Source organism: Polypterus senegalus, chromosome 17 (assembly GCF_016835505.1).
Source record: "Polypterus senegalus isolate Bchr_013 chromosome 17, ASM1683550v1, whole genome shotgun sequence".
Lineage (NCBI taxonomy): Eukaryota > Metazoa > Chordata > Cladistia > Polypteriformes > Polypteridae > Polypterus > Polypterus senegalus.
This window is the reverse complement of record NC_053170.1, coordinates 77,967,204-77,987,298: the sequence shown is the minus strand read 5'-3', so window position 1 is coordinate 77,987,298 and position 20,095 is coordinate 77,967,204. Positions and strand designations below refer to the sequence as shown.

The window sequence follows — 20,095 nt, the reverse complement described above, 5'->3', positions numbered from 1 at the left end:
AAAGTTTGGCAGAAAGGTTATGCTTTGGGTTTTTGGTTTTTGTTCCTTCAGTTTCTGTTTTTTGTGCTTTCATCATGTTAGCGTCTCCTGGTGTTTTGGAAGTCATTGTAATCCTTGGGACTTTGTTCTTATGAATAATGAAGAGCCACAGGAGATGCAGATTTCAGTACTCAAAACACCTGCATCAACAAATCTACCTAATGACACCAATAAAAGCACAGACGAGTGTGTACAGCATACACCTTTTGACTGTACATCTAAACGAGTAACTAAAGGAGGTTAACATTACCATCTAATTGGAAATGCAAACATGCCATGCCAGAATGGATAGACCACAGTGCTTATCTAAACCCATTTAGTGGTGCAACAGTCAAAGTAACAGAAAGATATCATAGAAGACAGAAGTACTTCTCAAATGTGTAGAACAAAATAGCTGTAGTGGTCTGCATGTTTGTGTGTCTCCTCTCCATTATCCAACCCGCTATATCCTATCTACAGGGTCATGGGGGTCTGCTAGAGCCAATCCCAGCCAGCACAGAGCACAAGGCAGGAAACAAACCCCAGGCAGGGCATGCACACACCCACCCACTCACCAAGCACACACTAGGGACAATTTAGAATCGCCAGTGCACTTAACCTGCATGTCTTTAGACTGTGGGAGGAAACAGGGGCACCCGACGGAAACCCACACAGACACGGGGAGAACATGCAAACTCCACGAAGGGAGGACCCGGGAAGTGAACCCGGGTCTCCTAACCGCGAGGCAGCAGCATTACCCACTGCGCCACCATGCCACCCCGCAGCACTCATTACAATGTAAAAATTAATTATTAAGCTTCAGTTACCTTGTGCTAATGAGCTCCTAAATGGTTAAAAGGAATTTTATCTTTTAATTGTCTCTCAGCATCAAGTCTTTTGTTCATTTTGTTTTTGCTTGCTGCCTGAAACCTAAGTGGTTTAAAATGCACAGAGAAATTGGGGGTGTTTTTTAGGAAGAAGTCCCATGGGCATTGCCTTTGCAGTGACAGATTTCTCTGCTATTCACTGTAAACATTTTAACGTGTTGCCCCCAGATGTATTCTTGTTTGAGAAACCATGATCCTTGCATCAAAGGTCTGATTTCTTTAACCAGTAATTATAACACGTATATTTTATCCTTGTACACTTGTAACACTTTCCTTAAAATAGGAACAAAATTACAGTAATACCTTTAGTAGTGCAGCATACAATATTATGTTTACCTTTGAATATACAGTATGCCCAGTCATTCCCTAAATAAATTACACTAAAAAGTTATAAATAGAACATACAGGTCTTGAGATCTGCATCCCACAACTCCCTCTAGGGAAAAAGTCTGCAATACTGTATTTTGCAGAAGTTCTAAACAAAATCCCAAAAAGTTGAGATACCTCTACATTGGAGTAGAGCAAAATTTCAATTAATAAAAATAGAAGAATGTTTACAGTGAATAGCAGAGAAATCAGTTAAATGAGGCATGTAGACATTGTCAAGAAGACCTGCTGAAGTTCAAACCAGGCATCAGAATGAGGAAGAAAGGTGATTTAAGTGACTTTGAACGTGGCATGGTTGTTGGTGCAAGAATGGCTGATCTGAGTATTTCAGAAACTGCTGATTTACTGGGATTTTCATGCACAACCATCTTTAGGGTTTACAAAGAATCATCCAAAAAATGGAAAATACCCAGTGAGTGGCAGTTTTCTGTGCAAAAATGTCTTGTTGATGCCAGAAGTCAGAGAAGAATGGCTAAACTGGTTTGAACTGATGGAAAGGCAACAGTAACTCAAATAACCACTAATTACAGTCGAGGTATGCAGAAGACCACACCGGGTGACACTCTTGTCAGCTGAGAACAGGCAACTGAGGCTCACTAAAATTAGACAATAGAAGACTGGAAAAACTTTGCCTGATCTGATAAGTGTCAATTTCTGTTGCGACATTTGGATGTTAGGGCCAGAATTTGGCATCAACAACATGAAAACATGGATCCATCCTCATTTGTATCAATATTTCAGGCTGGTGGTTGTGGTGTAATGGCATAGGGGATATTTTAGTGGCACACTTTGGGCCACTTTGTATTAATTGAGCATTGTTTAAATGCCATAGCCTACCTGGGTATTGTTGCTGACCATGTCCATCCCTTTATGACTGCAGTGTACCTATCTTATGATGGCTACTACCAGCACGATAACACGCCATGTTACAAAGCAGAAAACATCTCAATTTGGTTTCTTGAACATGACAATAAGTTTACTGTACTCAAATAGCTTCCACAGTCAGTCCAATAGAGCACCTTTGGGATGTGGTGGAACGGGAGATTCGCATCATGGATATGCAGCTGACATTTCTGCAGCAATTGTGTGATGCTATCATGTCAATTTGGACCAAAATCCATGAGGAATGTTTCCAGCACCTTTTTGAATCTATGCCACAAAGAATTATGATAGTTCTGAAGGCATAAGGGGGCCCAAGCTGGTATTAGCGAGATGTATATAATAAAGCGGCTGGTGAGTGTATATTTCATTGTATACTGCATGCGTCCATGTCACTTTATTTGATATTGTTCACAAAGACTTGGGTAACTACAAGCAGAAATTCTGATTGGTTTGTAAAAAGTGTTTCTGTCGATAGTGCCATTGAAATTTAATAAAATATTTTTTAAAAGTAATACTTGTTGATATAATTAAACATACTGTGCCAAGGTTTGGTATTTTCATACATAAAAAGACACTTAAACTCAGAATTGTATTATTTGGTTAAATAAATACTTGTATATGGGTTTTGATGGAGTCTTCATCTCAAATAATACAAATTCTCAGCTATTAACACTTAAGGTTAAATGCAAATAAAAACTGTTATATACCTAGGATTACGAGAATTACCACATAATGCTTATCTAAAAGGTGAAAGACTCCAAAAAAATGTTCTTTTATTTTTTTTCTGTCACCGAAAATAAAATTCAGTTCCATTAGTAACTGTTGAAAGATCACCATTGAAGTCATCATTTTGCATAACTGTACATATATTTTGCACCCTAAGCTAACACAAAACTAAATGTACGGTTACAAAGAAACAAGATGTCCAAGATGGCATATAAGTGATGGAAAAAATTAAATAACCCAAAACCTTGCGCTTTCTGTGAAACACAGGCCCTAACTGACATCATTTGGCTGATTTCCACCTCTCTAAGGTTCTATAAGATCAGAATAGTGCAATCTTAACATCTCTCCCTGATGTCCCCTTGAACTCAGACCCCATAAGGTTTTTAATACACCCATGCTTGTGGCAGTACGTAATATAGCTTAATAATTAAATCCATTTTATTATAATACTTTAAATGGCATTATTTAAGTACTTACTCTGTACCCTTTCGGAGGTATTGTTTTTATTTTTCCTAGTGACTTGTGTGTAAAGTATATTATTTTATTTAAACAAATGGACCTGGTTTTGATTCCCTGCTTTCTTCATGTCTTTGTTTAATATAAATACACCCCGGTCATAATTGTTTTTTAAATATCTTTGTGTCAAGTTTTATTCAGATTTCACATATATGCATGTTAGGGTTATGAAGATACTGGTGTCTCATTGAATTCCTGCATCTCTAATTGGGTTTCCAGATCAAAATCTCTCATCAGCAACACAATATCCTCTACATTTTGAGACCCCCCTGCTCCATTCTGAAAAACTAAATCTCTTAAGTATTTGTAGTAATCATTTATTTGCTCAAAAAATAGGGCACAGGTTGTAATGAAAAGTCTTGCCAATTGCACAAGTAAAATGTTACCCAAGATAGTTATTGTAAGTAGATAACTCAAGCTGTAGTTGCAATTTTTTTTTCATTATTTAAGTGAAAAATCCTTTCCAATGTTCAGCATTACTGTAAACAATCTGGGAAAAAATGCCATGTTTTCGCACTACATGGAGGATATTCACAAATGACAAGCGACTTTTGTTATCCAAAACGAGTTAAAATATCATAAATAAAAGTATTCTTTAATAATATTTAAGTTTATTAGCTTACTACTTATATGATTCTCATAGGAAACAACACTGTAAATATGTACAGTAAATGCAGTTCTCTATACTCTGATATAAAGTTTTATTTTAAAATTGAGTATCTTGCGTGGCTGGAAGGACTGGTAGAGGGAGTATATCCAGAACGTTACCTCCCCCAGAGTGCTAGGTGGCAGCCCCCTGGTTGCAGTAGTACCTCAGACTCCCGCAGGGCTCCATGGGAGTTGGAGTTGGATACAGCTCTGTTGAGATCCGTGGGTGCCGTCAGGGGGTACTGCAGCAGCTGCTAAGCCCTTATGGGCAATTCTTCTGCCACACTTGGAAGTGCTGCCAGAAATGCATCAACGAGCACCTGGAGCACTTCTGGGTGCCTTATAAAAGGAGCCTGCAGCCACTACTCCGAGGGCCAGAGTCGGGAGGAAGAGGACAAAGACTATGGAGTGGAGGCAGAAGGACTGGCGGCCAGAAGGGACTGTGTTGTGCTTGTGTGCTGGACTGCCTATTCTATAAATAAACCATGTGCTGTGTGTGCTAAACGCATCTCTGTGCCTATCTGTGTTGGGTTAGGGTGCCTGTACACACCCCAGGGCTTCACACTTGTTTATCCAAAATAAAATATACAATTATACTGTTTCATACAGTTTCATTTTTAAACCAACAATTTTTTTGCCTGTAACTTCTTATACTGTGGGAGTTGTCATTACAAGTGGTAATTGTTATACTGATAAATACTTAAAATATTCAATGCTAACCTAATCTCTTTTTTTTTTTAAATGTTATTAATTTTATTGCAATCATTCCATACAAATCAATAAATTTTTACAAAAAGTAGAATTGAGAACAAGTTGACCCTCACCCCTGAGAGAGAGGGCAAGGCAAACGGAGTAAAATTTAAGGCTTGTAAACATACCTAAATTGATAAGTTTGATAAGCCAATAGAGATGAATGGAGAAGAAAAAGAAATACAGAAATAATTGCTTCCTCTGTGCTTTAAGAGCTTATTTTAAAATATTACTGATTAGATCCTGCCATGTTTTGAAAAAAATCTGTACAGATCCTCTAACTGAGTATTTGATTTTTTCCAATTTCAAATTGTATAAAACATCGGTTTCCCACTGACTTAAAAGAGGAGAGTTTGGATTCTTCCAGTTTAGCAGAATAAGTCAAAAAGTGCCAAAAGTGTAGTGACTGCAATCACAGTTTGTTTGTCTTTCTCCTCTTTAAACCCATCTGGAAGAACCCCAAACACAGCTGTTAATGGGTTAGGAGGGATTGTGAGACCAAGGCTGTCTGAAAGGTATTTAAAAATTTTGGTCCAGAATGATGTTAACTTAGTGCAGGCCCAGAACATGTGACCTGTTGAGGCTGGGACTTGATTGCAGCATTCGCAGGTTGGATCTTGCCCTGGAAACATTTTGGAGAGTTTTAGATGAGACAGATATGCTCGATATATAATTTTGAGTTGAATAATTGTATGCTTTGCACATATGGAGCTCGAGTGAATTCTCTGCAACAACAACAACATTTATTTATATAGCACATTTTCATACAAACAGTAGCTCAAAGTGCTTTACATAATAAAGAATAGAAAAATAAAAGACACAATAAGAAAACAAAATAAATCAACATTAATTAACATCGAATAAGAGTAAGGTTCTTTGGCCAGGGGGGACACAAAAAACAAAAAAACTCCAAACGGCTGGAGAAAAAATAAAATCTGTAGGGATTCCAGACCATGAGACCGCCCAGTCCCCTCTGGGCATTCTACCTAACATATATGAAACAGTCCTCTTTGGATTTAGGGTTCTCACGGAAGGGCTTGATGAAGATGGTCACGTAGAGTTCTGCCTTTTAATCCATCCATCATTGTTGGAGCATCATGAAGCTTTGAGTAGGTTGAGGTGGCGCAGGCCACCACCACAAAGAAACAGGAAAAAGAAATAGAAAAGAGAGTAGGGGTCAGTACAGTTTTAGAGCCACCATGAATAGTTATTATGATGAATTGAACATACAGAGTATCAGGATTAAGTTAAATTGAAGTTATAGAAAGGCCATGTTAAAGTAATATGTTTTCAGCAGTGTTTTAAATTGCTCCACTGTATTAGCCTGGCGAATTCCTATTGGTAGGCTATTCCAGATTTTAGGTGCATAGCATTGCTATTTTCCACTCCTTTTCTGATATATTAATAGAGAGATCTTTTTCCCAGTGTCCTCTTGGATATTTGAAAGGGAGAGAGTGTAAAATGATTTTATATATTGCAGAGATGGTGTCTGAGTCCTTGAAATTGAGCAATATTTTTTCCATTATGGATGAGGGTGCAAGATGAGGAAAATCGGGCAGGTTCTGTTTAACAAAGTTCCTAATTTGAAGATAGTGAAAGAAATGTCTAGCTGGAATGTTAAATTTGGAATGTAATTGTTCATAGGATGCAAAGACGTTCTCTATATAAAGATCTCTAAGCAGGTTAATCCCAAATTTTTTCCAGATATTAAAAACAGCATATAGTATGTTTGCGAAGGTTGAAAGAGGTGGTTCTCTTGCAGAGGTGCCACAGATAAAAGCTTCTCCATCTTAAAATGCTTAAAAGTGAGTGAAGCACAATTGGGTTATTAGTATATTGCCGATAACTTGCATTAATTGGGGCACAGAGCAGGGAATATAAAGAAGTACTGCAGGTTTTTACTTCTATTGCGGACCAAGCCTGTGTATGTTCTTCTATTTGTGTCCGGGTTTTTATAGCTTGTATGTTTGCTGCCCGGTAATAAAACTGGAAGTTAGGTAGAGCCATGCCACTTCTGCCTTTTGTCTTTGTAGCGTCGCTCTTTGGATACTTGGATGTTTTGAGTTCCAAATAAATGAGGTTATTGTTGAATCTGCTTAAAAATTATTTATTGATGTATATTGGGATGTTTTGAAATAAAACAAGGAGCTTAGGATGAATATTCATCTTAACAGTGTTAATTCTTCCAGCTAGAGTGAGATGAAGGGTTGACCATTTATGCAAGTCTTGCTTAATTTTTTCCATGCAGACGGTGAAATTCTGTTGATAAAGAGCTTTATGTTTACTTGTGATGTTTCCCCCTAAGTATTTAAACTGTTCTGCAATGATAAAAGGTAGGGTATCTAATCTAATATATGCTTGAGAGTTCACTGGAAAGGGTACACTTTTATTGAGATTAATTCTGAGACCAGAGATCTTTTGAAATTCTGTGAGTGCTGTTAAGACTGCAGGCACAGAATTTTGTGGTTCTGATATATACAGTACCATATCATCTGCATATAGAGAGATTTTCTGTTCCAGTCCTTCTCTGATAATCCCCTTTATCTGGTCAGTATTTCGACAGTGTATTGCCAATGGTTCAATGGCGATTGCAAACAGTAGCGGTGACAAGGGGCATCCTTATCTGATACCACATTCTAGTTTAAAGTAGTCTGAACAAATGCTGTTAATACAAACTGAAGCTTCTGGATTGGTATACAGTAATTTGATCCATGCACAAATGTTCGGGCCAAACCCAAATTTCTCCAATGTAGTAAAAAGGTATTTCCATTAAATCATGTCAAATGCTTTTTCTGCATCCAATGATAATAATATTTCTGGGGTGTTTGATTTAGTTGCTAAGTATATTACATTAAACAGGCGTTGAATGTTACTTTGAATGGAAACCTGTAAGACACTATCTTCTGGCGAGACGTCAGGAAAGTCGTTCGTCGTTCTGTATTCCTTGAATTGGTTAGCCGAAAAGTCAGGCTGCTGGTTGAGGATTATATTTTGATGTACTTCAAAAACCCAATTCATTGTACATCCTAAAAATGTTTTGCAAATTTCCATTTTAGCATCAAAGTCCTTTTGTAGCATTTTCCGTATATCTTCGTTACTCTGGAGGGATAATAGTTTGTCGTTTAACCTTTTATATTCCATTCTCAGGTTAAGGAACGAGTTCTCGATGATCGATTTTATAGATTCACAATTAAATTCATTTTTTTTTAATTCCTTTACAGTCTTCATCGTATTAGATAATTGTCTGTATTTGTAGTCCATTTCAGACTGAAGTTTAGATGTTAATGAATTGGATGGGTTTATGTCATCATCAAGATGATCTTCCATTGAAACATCCTGTTCGTTGTGACTTCCACTCACACCACTGTTACTTTCAATGGGGGTTCGAAATGTTTTCTCGCTCCCGGACTCAGATGCCATGGGGTTGAAAATGCAGGCTTGCTTTCTTTTATGATCCAAGGCAATTTTAAACTTTCAGTCCTAGGCAGGTTCAGATTTTAAGCAGGTTTCAAAACTTCAGGCAGGTTTTTTAACTTTAGTGTAGCCGCCTTTGCATAAGGTGAAGTCAGGCACGGGTAAGACGCGTGTCAAAGAAATCTCTCAGTCCAAAAGTTCGTTTTAAAAATACTTAGTGAAAGTTAAAGGCAAATAATCCATACAAGAATAAAAAGATAAATAGTTACACACAAAGAATAAAGGCAAAAAAAGGGAAAAATGTATCTTCTATAAACTTTCTTATGAAGCTTTGGTTACTTCTGTACTTAAAGGTTATTTATTTCTTCTTCTGTATGCTTTAAACATACGGTTCAAAACTTAGATCTTTTAATTTACGAGTTACTTCACACTCAAAAGACCCTTAGGCCGTTGGCACTTAGATATGCACCAGGCTCAGTGACGTGCATAAGCACGAACGAGAGCACAAAAAAGAATTCTTTCAAGGACACGGTTAAAAAACCGTATGCCTCTATACCTTACACAAGGCAAGGCATAACAATTACTAAAGAACATTGTTTACTCAAAAACTGTTAAGAAATGACAGGAAAATACCAACTCAATTCTATTCACAGGGGTTTTAGGAACCTCCCATATTTTATGCATTATCATCCAGTAAATATTCATACATTTTATAGAACTAGGAAAATGGCTCCTACACTGATCATCAAACACATTTAACCATTAGTCAAATATAACACAAGTAAACACTAAATGAAGTTTTTAAATGATGGTTTTATTATTTAGGGAGAAAAAAAATCCAAACCTACATGGCCCTGTGTGAAAAAGTAATTGCCCCCTGAACCTAATAACTGGTTGGGCCACCCTTAGCAGCAATAACTGCAATCAAGCGTTTGCGATTACTTGCAATGAGTCTTTTACAGCGCTCTGGAGGAATTTTGGCCTACTCATCTTTGCAGAATTGTTGTAATTCAGCTTTATTTGAGGGTTTTCTAGCATGAACCGCCTTTTTATGGTCATGCCATAGCATCTCAATTGGATTCAGGTCAGGACTTTGACTAGGCCACTCCAAAGTCTTCATTTTGTTTTTCTTCAGCCATTCAGAAGTGGATTTGCTGGTGTGTTTTGCAGAGATGGAGACAAGTCGCATATGATCAAGTCCAAGCAAGTTTCAAGTGTTAACCATCAAGTCTCGAGTCAAGTCTCAAGTCACAGTTAAGACAAATCAAGCAAGTCAAGGGTTCACCCTAAGCAAGTCAAGGCGAGTCCTGATAAGTTTCAAGCCAAGTCAAGTCAAGTTGCAGTACTAAAACAAACAGAGGTTAAATTTTCAATACATTTATTTTTGCACAGAAAAATTTTTACAGAAAAGATGAACTTATATACATATATTATGTATCTTATTTGCATTGCTATATTTAAATTATATGCATATCTGTGCTACATTAATATCTGAAAATAAAATTGTGTTGCTTACACAAAATGTTTAAAACTAAGAAATCCAGTCTAAAATGTATAATGCAATTCAATGTGAAAGGATTAGTTTACTTTGACAACAACAATGTACAGATAATGTACTCACCCCCTTGTCATCTAATATGTTCATGTCTTTCTTTCCTCAGTCATAAAGAAATTGTTTTCCTCAAAAAAAACATTTCAGGATTTCTGTCTATATATAATGGATATGTATGGCGCCCCGAAGTTTGAACTTCAAAAATGCAGTTTAAATGCAGCTTCAGAAAGCCCGAAATGATTGGTTATTTTCCAAACAAATTGACAATTTATATACTTTTTAGCCTCAAATGCTGGTCTTGTCTCCTCTCTGTGCAGTCTGTGTGATTCGGGTAAATACAGTTAATAGATGTCAAAAAAACAACAATCTCTTTTATATCTTTAATGTCAAAACATCCTGCAATGCTGTTTTTACCTTTTTTGTAAAGGGCATTTGAGCTTCTATACATGTTAACTGTGTAAACACTGTGTCTGCACTTTTGCTGCAATCTAAGACTGTATTTACCCGATCACACAGACTGCGCAGAGACAACACAAGACCAGCATTTGAGGTTAAAAAGTATATAAATTGTCCATTTGTTTAGAAAATAACCGATTGTTTCGCTAAATAAGACTCCTCCTCCTCGGCTGGAATCGTTTAGAGTCTTCTGAAGCTGCATTTAAACTGCATTTTGGAAATTCAAACTTCGGGGTGCCATACATATCTATACTAATAAAAGGCAAAGCACTCACTCACTCACTCTCTCTCTCTCTCTCTCTCTCTCTCTCTCTCTCTCTCTCTCTCTCTCTCTCCAACTTCCCGTGTGGGTGGAAGGCTGAAATTTGGCAGGTTCATTCCTTACAGCTTCCTTACAAAAGTTGGGCAGGTTTCATTTCGAACTTCTATGCGTAATGGTCATAACTGGAAGCTGTTTTTCTCCATTTACTGTAATGGAGATGTGCTTGAACGCCGTGGGGGCGGAGTTTCGTGTGACATCATCACGCCCCCCACGTAATCATGCAGTACATAGAAAACCAGGAAGACCTCCAAAAAGCGCTGAAGAAAACATGCATTATATAACTGAGAAGGCAGCGAAACAATAAGAAGCGAGAGAGTGACATATACAACCATATTCATGAGTTCTGCTACTTCGGAAACAAAGCACGATGTAAACCTACACTTTAAATTAAGTTCATAGACAGGCTGCCACTGGCGTTTGTAATTTAGTGCCTGCCCATATAAGGTCGTCCGTGTAAAAAAAAAAACCCGTGCATGCAGTGTGTCAGGTCTCAGATAAAGAAGAAGACGAGCTGTTTATTGATGCAGTAAGAAACGAATCGATGAAAGAAACCTGTCATCTTTACAACGATTGACAAACATGGAATGTAACTTGAACACAACACATCCTACAAATATGAACCTGACTGAAAGAAATAATGATAATCAAATCCTTGATGACAGCAACACTCAGTAACACTCACAAAACAAATACTGTATATTGACAGTCATGTTACGTTATTTTTAAAATGTTCCCTTTTCTTTTTCTAGCTATATATATATATGTATATATATATCCCGATCTACATACTCGAATAATTGATACTTTATTCACCATCAATGATTGTTTTGGTAAAGCCATACTCAGTGTATTCATTAGATGAACGGTAAAAAAGTAAGAGCGAGGGAGGATGACTTATTGAGGCATGCAGGCTGTAGTCGCGTCAACTCTATCTGAATTGCGATCACATTTCAAAAAATATATCTTTTCAAGTTCTATTTAGTCCATATGTGTCAAACTCAAGGGCCGTGGACCACATCCACATAATGTAATTATATCCGGCCCGCGAGATCATTTTATATACTGTATTATTGTTATAAATGGCCCGGGTATATGAAGCGCTGGTAACACAATAAACTACAGATCCCATAATGCAGCGCTTCAGCTGCCTTGCCGGACACTTACCGCGTTAATCAAGTCTAGCTTATGATGCTGCAAGTTATTGCGGCTAGCTCACACGATGCTGAAGAGGAAAGTTGTTTCTGAAAATAGAGCCTTTAAAAACCGATGGGAGGCTGAGTATATGTTTACTGAACCCGTGTGTCTCATTTGTGGAGCTAATGTGGCTGTAATTACAGAATTTAATCTAAGACGGCACTATGAGACAAAACATCAGGGTAACCTGAATGCAATGCAGAAGATACAGAAAGCAGAAGAATTAAATAAGAATCTGACACTTCAGCGGACGTTTTTACCCGTGCACAATCACAAAGTGATTTCAAGTGAAGCTGCTTTTATGGGAGACACAAATGCACCAGTGCAATTTGCCCCACTTTCCCTGTTGCCAAGTAATGTTAAACCAAGTCGTCACTACGGTGTTCCCATATCGCACTTTGCTGATAAACTGAGCGCACTGAGTTTGCACGGCGCTTTGATGACTTTGAAGAACAAAAAAAGTCCGTCTACATGCGGCTCGAACCTTGTGCATGTTTGGTAGCACATATCTGTGTGAGAAGCTCTTCTCAGTGATAAAGACTAACAAAACAGCACACAGGAGTCGCCTCACTGATGAGCACCTGCAATCCATCCTGAGAATCTCCACAACACAGAACCTCACACCAAACATAAACGAACTTGTTGCCAAAAAAGATGCCAGGCGTCCAGCTCTAAAATGACATATGAGCAAAGACAACTGAATGATTTGATTTGTTATTGCTGAAAGGAACACATTTTATTTATATTTCCAGGTTTTGTTATGCAGCATGTTCATATTTGAATTTGTATAATTTTGACAGGATATATTTTTATGGAGAGCAAAATCTTTTGGGATATTTAAAATCTAAGTTTATTTTTTATATAAAATTACATAAGAGTAAAGAAATTTGAATGTTTGTTCTTTTAACATTTACTTTATTTCTAACTTGTATAATTTAGACAGGATATATTTTTATGGAGAGCAAAATATTATAAGTTGTTTAAGGTTTGAGTTGATTTATTCACGAATAATATTCCTGTCTGTTTTTACCATTCCTACCAAAGATATTTCTGTCGACTAAATAAAAATTCCTTCTATTTAAAATTTAAATAGAACTTGAACAAATCGATAGTTCATAATATCCACACAGACTTGCACGTAAGAGCGGGAGTTATCCGTTTTAACAAGCAGCGTAATGCTCTGATACGAAATAGCTGTGTGTATATATGTAGATATGTATGTACTGTATATGTATATATATGTTTATATATGTGTGTGTGTATGTATATATATATATGTATTTGTGTGTATATATGTGTGTGTATATATATATATATATATATATATATATATATATATATATATATATATATATATATATATATATATATATATATATATATATATGACAGCAACACTCATCACTCACAGCAGTGACAAAACAATTACATTGACAATCATGTTACGTTATTTTCAAAATGTTTCCTTTTCTTTTTCATTACTTCTTTAACACACTACTTCTCCGCTGCGAAGCGCGGGTATTTTGCTAGTCCATTATATAGAGAGAAATCCTGAAATGTTTTCCTCAAAAAAACAATTTCTTAATGATCGAGGAAATGTTTTATATATGATGCTTTAATACTTATGCTGTCCATTATAAGGCACAGTAGGGGATTTATCCACTCTTTTTAATCTAACGTTAGTGATGAATCTCGTTAATTAAAATTAACGGATCTTTTTCATTTCAGCAGAATATAAATAGAATGTATGTTAATATAGCCCAGTGATGAAGTTATGAAGCTTAATCATCATCTCTGCAGTGGACGCGCAATATACACGTTTCATACATAATATATAATCTGATATATTTGTTTTCTATTTGAACTGGTTTCATTGTTATACAGCACACAACATTTTGTTGTTATTGTGAGTGTACACAAAAAAATAATAGACACTTAACGTAACCGATTTGAACGATGAAATTATTCTTGTCTGTATGACCAAAAAGTTTTGAACGAGTTATTGAAGGAGAAGTGATTGCACCGACGCTTTCATCTTAGATTTTCATGCAGTATAACGTTACGAGCTGCCATTCAACTAACCACATGCAGTCAGTCCATACAAATGCTTGAAAATGCGCACATTTAATATAGACATTATAGTTTTCATGTAATATCGAGAAGCCCTTTCATTTCAAGTTGCACTCAACATTAAAATGTGGCTACGCCACTGGTAACGCTATAGCGTTTTATTTATGAGATGATCATCATATTTCTGATAAAAAAACATGCAACCAAGGCCAAATTATGACAAACAGAAAAGATTAATTTAATTAATTAATAATCGTTTTATTAAATTGACTATAAAGAATTCGACTTTCTTACCTTTCCTTGTGGTTTTTGAAGTGCCGGATGAAATTTGATTTTGTGGTTGTCATGTCTAATACTCTCGCATGGCATTCTCTGCATCTGGCAAATCTTTTTTTGTTAGTACGGTCTAGTTCAAAGTCCTTATAGCCAAACGTGACTATATGAGGAGCTCGACTATTGTCTGCCATGTTTGGCACGGTTTGAGTTGTGCAGCGTTCTTCTTCTTCTTCTTCTTGGTAACGTTAAGAGTTGTGCAGCGTTAAGGGCGCGAGGCGCCAATTATGGTGCTGCTGAGTCATAATTATTTTATCAAATTATGTTATTTTATTAAACGAATTATATTTAAAAGTTCAAGTCATTGTCGAGTCTTCCACTTTAAGTCAAGTCTCAAGTCATTTACTCTCAAGTCAAAGTCAAGTCAAGTCATTTTCCTCTCAAGTCAAAGTCAAGTCAAGTCATTTTCTTACTTCAATCAAGCAAGTCTCAAGCCCTGAAAATTGTGACTCGAGTCTTACTCGAGTCAAGTCATGTGACTCGAGTCCCCCATCTCTGGTGTTTTGGGTCATTGTCCTGTTGCAGCACCCAAGATCGCTTCAGCTTGAGTTGACGAACAGATGGCCGGACATTCTCCTTCAGGATTTTTTGGTAGACAGTAGAATTCATGGTTCCATCTATCACAGCAAGCCTTCCAGGTCCTGAAGCAGCAAAACAACCCCAGACCATCACACTACCACCACCATATTTTACTGTTGGTATGATGTTCTTTTTCTGAAATGCTGTGTTCCTTTTACGCCAGATGTAATGGGACATTTGCCTTCCAAAAAGTTCAACTTTTGTCTCATCAGTCCACAAGGTATTTTCCCAAAAGTCTTGGCAATCATTGAGATGTTTCTTAGCAAAATTGAGACGAGCCCTAATGTTCTTTTTGCTTAACAGTGGTTTGCGTCTTGGAAATCTGCCATGCAGGCCGTTTTTGCCCAGGCTCTTTCTTATGGTGGAGTCGTGAACACTGACCTTAATTGAGGCAAGTGAGGCCTGCAGTTCTTTAGACGTTGTCCTTGGGTCTTTGTGACCTCTCGGATGAGTCGTCTCTGCGCTCTTGGGGTAATTTTGGTCGGCCGGCCACTCCTGGGAAGGTTCACCACTGTTCCATGTTTTTGCCATTTGTGGATAATGGCTCTCACTGTGGTTCGCTGGAGTCCCAAAGCTTTAGAAATGGCTTTATAACCTTTACCAGACTGATAGATCTCAATTACTTCTGTTCTCATTTGTTCCTGAATTTCTTTGGATCTTGGCATGATGTCTAGCTTTTGAGGTGCTTTTGGTCTACTTCTCTGTGTCAGGCAGCTCCTATTTAATTGATTTCTTGATTGAAACAGGTGTGGCAGTAATCAGGCCTGGGGGTGGCTACGGAAATTGAACTCAGGTGTGATACACCACAGTTAGGTTATTTTTTTAACAAGGGGGCAATTACTTTTTCACACAGGGCCATGTAGGTTTGGATTTTTTTTCTCCCTAAATAATAAAAACCATCATTTAAAAACTGCATTTTGTGTTTACTTGTGTTATATTTGACTAATGGTTAAATGTGTTTGATGATCAGAAACATTTTGTGTGACAAACATGCAAAAGAATAAGAAATCAGGAAGGGGGCAAATAGTTTTTCACACCACTGTAAACCCTTCGCACATCCTTTTTGCACACTATGGAAAATCCTAAAGACTGGAAGTTACGTAAATGTTATATCAAAATGCAGATCAGACAGATCCAAGTATCAATAATTCAATAAGCTTAACATGTCTTAGGTAAATTAATGTAAATTATTAAGAAAGTGCTCCAGCAGTTCATGTCAAGAATAATTGTATTAGCAAATACACAACATGGGTTCAGACAAGAAGGGTTGTGTTTCACTAATATACTGGACAAGAATATAATCGATAAGCTGCTTAAGTTTGTAGATGATATCAAACTAGGTGAAAAAGCAGATAATGTAGAATCTAAATTGCTATAGAGGGACTTGGATAGCATATGAGCTCGGGCAGGTTTGTGGTAGATGAAATTTAATGTAAGAAAATATAAAGTATTACACATAGAAAGTAGAAATGTTAGGTTTCAATACACAATACAAAGTCTGAAACTTAAAAAGGACACCTTATTAGAAGGACCTAGCAGTCAAAGTGGACTCATCACTATCTACATCCAGACAGTGTACAGTAGTGATCATGAAGGCGAAAGGATATTAGTTTATATTTCATGATGTGTGCAGTGCAGGGAGGTTTTGCTTAAGCTAATATAATGTAGACCTCACCTGGAATACTGCATGCAGTTTTGGTCTTCCTATTAAAAAAGACAGCAGTTGTAGTGACAGATCAGAGAAGAGTGAGTAGGCTGATTCTGGGACTAAGAGGTATGAGCTTTGAGGAGAGATTGAAATTGAATATTTCCACTTTAAACAAAGATAAAAGGTGAAATGATTGAAGTGATTAAAAATTATGAAGGGAGTTAGTACAGTAGCTGTCAGTTAAAATAAATTCTACAACTAGAGCACAGGCACATGGAAACATTGTAAGGGCAGATTTCACACAAATGTTAACAGCTTTTCTTCATGCAAAGAAACAGATCCATGAAATAAATGAAAGTAATGTAGTGGCAAGTAGGACTTTAGAGACATTCATATATTGACTTGAATATATATATATATTGACTTTAAGCAATATAGGTGAATAGGATGGACACATTTGTTGTCTGAATGGCCTGTTGTTCCAGTTTTACTAATATTTTAACTTGCTATTTTCTTCGATTACTCTGCCATGCTGCTTTAATGTTCATCCGCACTATTTGATTTTGGATGCTTCATTCCGAGTCCTGGTCTTTAATAAGTACTTTTCTTAAGTGCTCTATCTGTGCCTCCAACCATTGAACATTCTCAGGGTCTACTGTAATGTTCATCTTCTCCACATAGCCCTGCCTCAAACATTTGTCTGGTCCGGACCATAGATGTTACGTACCATATTGGCTTCAGACCCAAATTTGTATAATCCAGTGAATAATCTATTCAACTCTTTTAAAGATTTCATTCTGCATCCAGTGATAGCATGGTATCAGGAAGTGTGTTGCTGCTGGGGTACTAATAATGCCTATTACCTTGAACATAGGTAGAAGGTTTGATAACAATTATCTGCTTTTAATAATACACAGATGCTTATTCTCTGTTTCTGTATTTGTAAAAACTTGGATCATAATCTTAACCAGAGTCAGTTTCTGACATAGGCAGTATAGTCAAAAGCTTATGTTAGCAAAAGATCAGAGGCACATGAATGCCCCTGTCTGCCTGATATACACATATCAGATACTCACAGCCATAGCCAGGTGTCTCTCCCACTGTTCTATACTCTTTCTTCCATTAATGCTACTATTTGCTAAGCTGCATTCAATGGTTTTTTTCTAGTATTACAAGGTTAGACTCAATCTTTTTTGTAGGTCTTCATTAAAAATGTAGATTTGAAAATGAATGCGTGCATTTTTTGTTATTTCATTATAAATAAGGAATGTACAACATAAGTGTTAAACAAATGAACAGATTCAGTATATACTACTGTTTAATTCTTCTTGGAACAGTTGTTGTCAATTACTATAGTTATCTTGTCATCATACAGTCTCATTTTATTGTCATCATGTTGGCACCCGTTTAATTCTCTTTCCAAAAATATCACTTTCAAGATGCAGGTTGTTGATATGGTGTGAACGATATTGCACCACCCTAGGTGTGTGGCTTGTTTGAGTCAGAAAATTACTTCATGCTTTTTTATGTAGGTGAAATAAGTTATGCTCACATCCTCATATTTACTATGTATCCTTTACTTCCTTAGCTGAGAGAGCCTTGGACACCATGAATTTCGATGTAATCAAAGGCAAACCTATACGGATCATGTGGTCGCAGCGAGATCCCTCCCTCAGAAAATCAGGAGTTGGCAATGTTTTCATCAAAAATCTAGACAAGTCTATTGACAACAAGGCCTTGTATGATACATTCTCTGCTTTTGGCAACATTTTGTCCTGCAAGGTAGGCTGCTTCATAGATTCTTGTTGATATCAACCTTTCAAAAGAAATATTGAAATATTCATCATCTAGAACTTTATTTCTACCCCATACATTCAGTGGCTGCTTTAATAGGTACACCTGCTTGTTAATGAAAAGTTTCTCCTCCTCCAAACTGAAATATGTATAGAATGTATTAATAGCAAAGAGGTTTAGTTTTTGTTGAAGAAAATTACATGTTTAAAGTGACTTTTAGCATGGTATGATAGTTGCGGTTTTCAATCGGTACAGTCTGTAGAATTTATGGAGAAGTAGAATAAAGTGCAACATCTGAGTGGCAGTTCAGTGGGCAAAAATATCTTGTTAATGAAAAGAGTTGGATGAAAACTCATTTAAGCTATCAGAAAGGACATAAATGTTCGAAACAGCCCTCTTGAACTGTAGTGTGCAGAAGTGCATCTTTGCACACACAGTAGATCAGACATTGAATCAAGTGAGCTATAACAGCAGAATACCACACTGGATTTCACTCCAGAACAAAAAGAACAAGAGGCTATAGTGAGCATGTGATCACCTAAAAGTGGGTGATTAAAGACTGGAAAATGCCACCTCACCTAACAAATCTAATTTCTCCTGCAACTTGCTAATGTTAGAACAGTATGGTCAGAATTTGGGATAAACAACATGAATCCAAGGATTCCTCCTTCTTTGTGTCAGTGGTACAGGCTGGTGCCAATAAAGTGAGGAATGTTTTTACCACACATTAGGCCTCTTATTACCAACAGAGCATCATTTGATTGTTTAGTTGTAACTAAGCATTTTTGATTACTGTCACTTTGCATTCATAGTGTACTGTTTTTAAAATTGATACAGAACAATGCAGATAGTCTCAAAGAATATATTATCACTAGGTGATTATACTGTATAAATGTGACACTGACATTTAGATTTAGATATACTTTATTTGTGTGTGTGTGTATATATATATTATTCCAAAATGGATTAAATTCATTTTTTTTCCTCAGAATTCTACACACAACACCCCATAATGACAACGTGAAAAAAGTTTACTTGAGGTTTTTGCAAATTTATTAATAAGAAAAAAATTGAGAAAGCACATGTACATAAGTATTCACAGCCTTTGCCATGAAGCTCAAAATTGAGCTCAGGTGCATCCTGTTTCCCCTGATCATCCTTGAGACGTTTCTGCAGCTTAGTTGGAATCCACCTGTGGTAAATTCAGTCGATTGGACATGATTTGGACAGGCACACACCTGTCTATATAAGGTCCCACAGTTGACAGTTCATGTCAGAGCACAAACCAAGCATGAAGTCAAAGGAATTGACTGTAGACTTCCAAGAAAGGATTGTCTCGAGGCACAATTCTGGGGAAGGTTACAGAAACATTTCTGCTGCTTTGAAGGTCCCAATGAGCACAGTGGCCTCCATCATCCGTAAGTGGAAGAAGTTTGAAACCACCAGGACTCTTCCTAGAGCTGGTCGGCCATCTAAACTGAGCAATCAGGGGAGAAGGGCCTTAGTCAGGGAGGTGACCAAGAACCCGATGGTCACTCTGTCAGAGCTCCAGAGGTCCTCTGTGAAGAGAGGAGAACCTTCCAGAAGGACAACCATCTCTGCAGCAATCCACCAATCAGGCCTGTATGGTAGAGTGGCCAGACGGAAGCCACTCCTTAGTAAAAGGCACATGGCAGCCCGCCTGGAGTTTGCCAAAAGGCACCTGATGGACTCTCAGACAATTGAGAAACAAAATTCTCTGGTCTGATGAGACAAAGATTGAACTCTGTGGTGTGAATGCCAGGCGTCACGTTTGGAGGAAACCAGGCACCGCTCATCACCAGGCCAATACCATCCCTACAGTGAAGCATGGTGGTGGCAGCATCATGCTGTGGGGATGTTTTTCAGTGGCAGGAACTGGGAGACTATTTAGGATAAAG

The 20,095-nt window shown here is 37.2% G+C and overlaps 1 protein-coding gene across 1 annotated transcript in view; it reads left to right on the top strand.

Moving 5' to 3' along the window:
• Positions 1-20,095, top strand: part of pabpc4 (poly(A) binding protein, cytoplasmic 4 (inducible form)) — a 156,022-nt gene that overhangs the window by 62,953 nt on the left and 72,974 nt on the right. Inside the window, exon 2 of the mRNA XM_039739399.1 lies at positions 17,971-18,164. Coding sequence (XP_039595333.1) covers positions 17,971-18,164 — 194 coding nt within the window. The remainder of the gene's footprint in view (positions 1-17,970; positions 18,165-20,095) is intronic.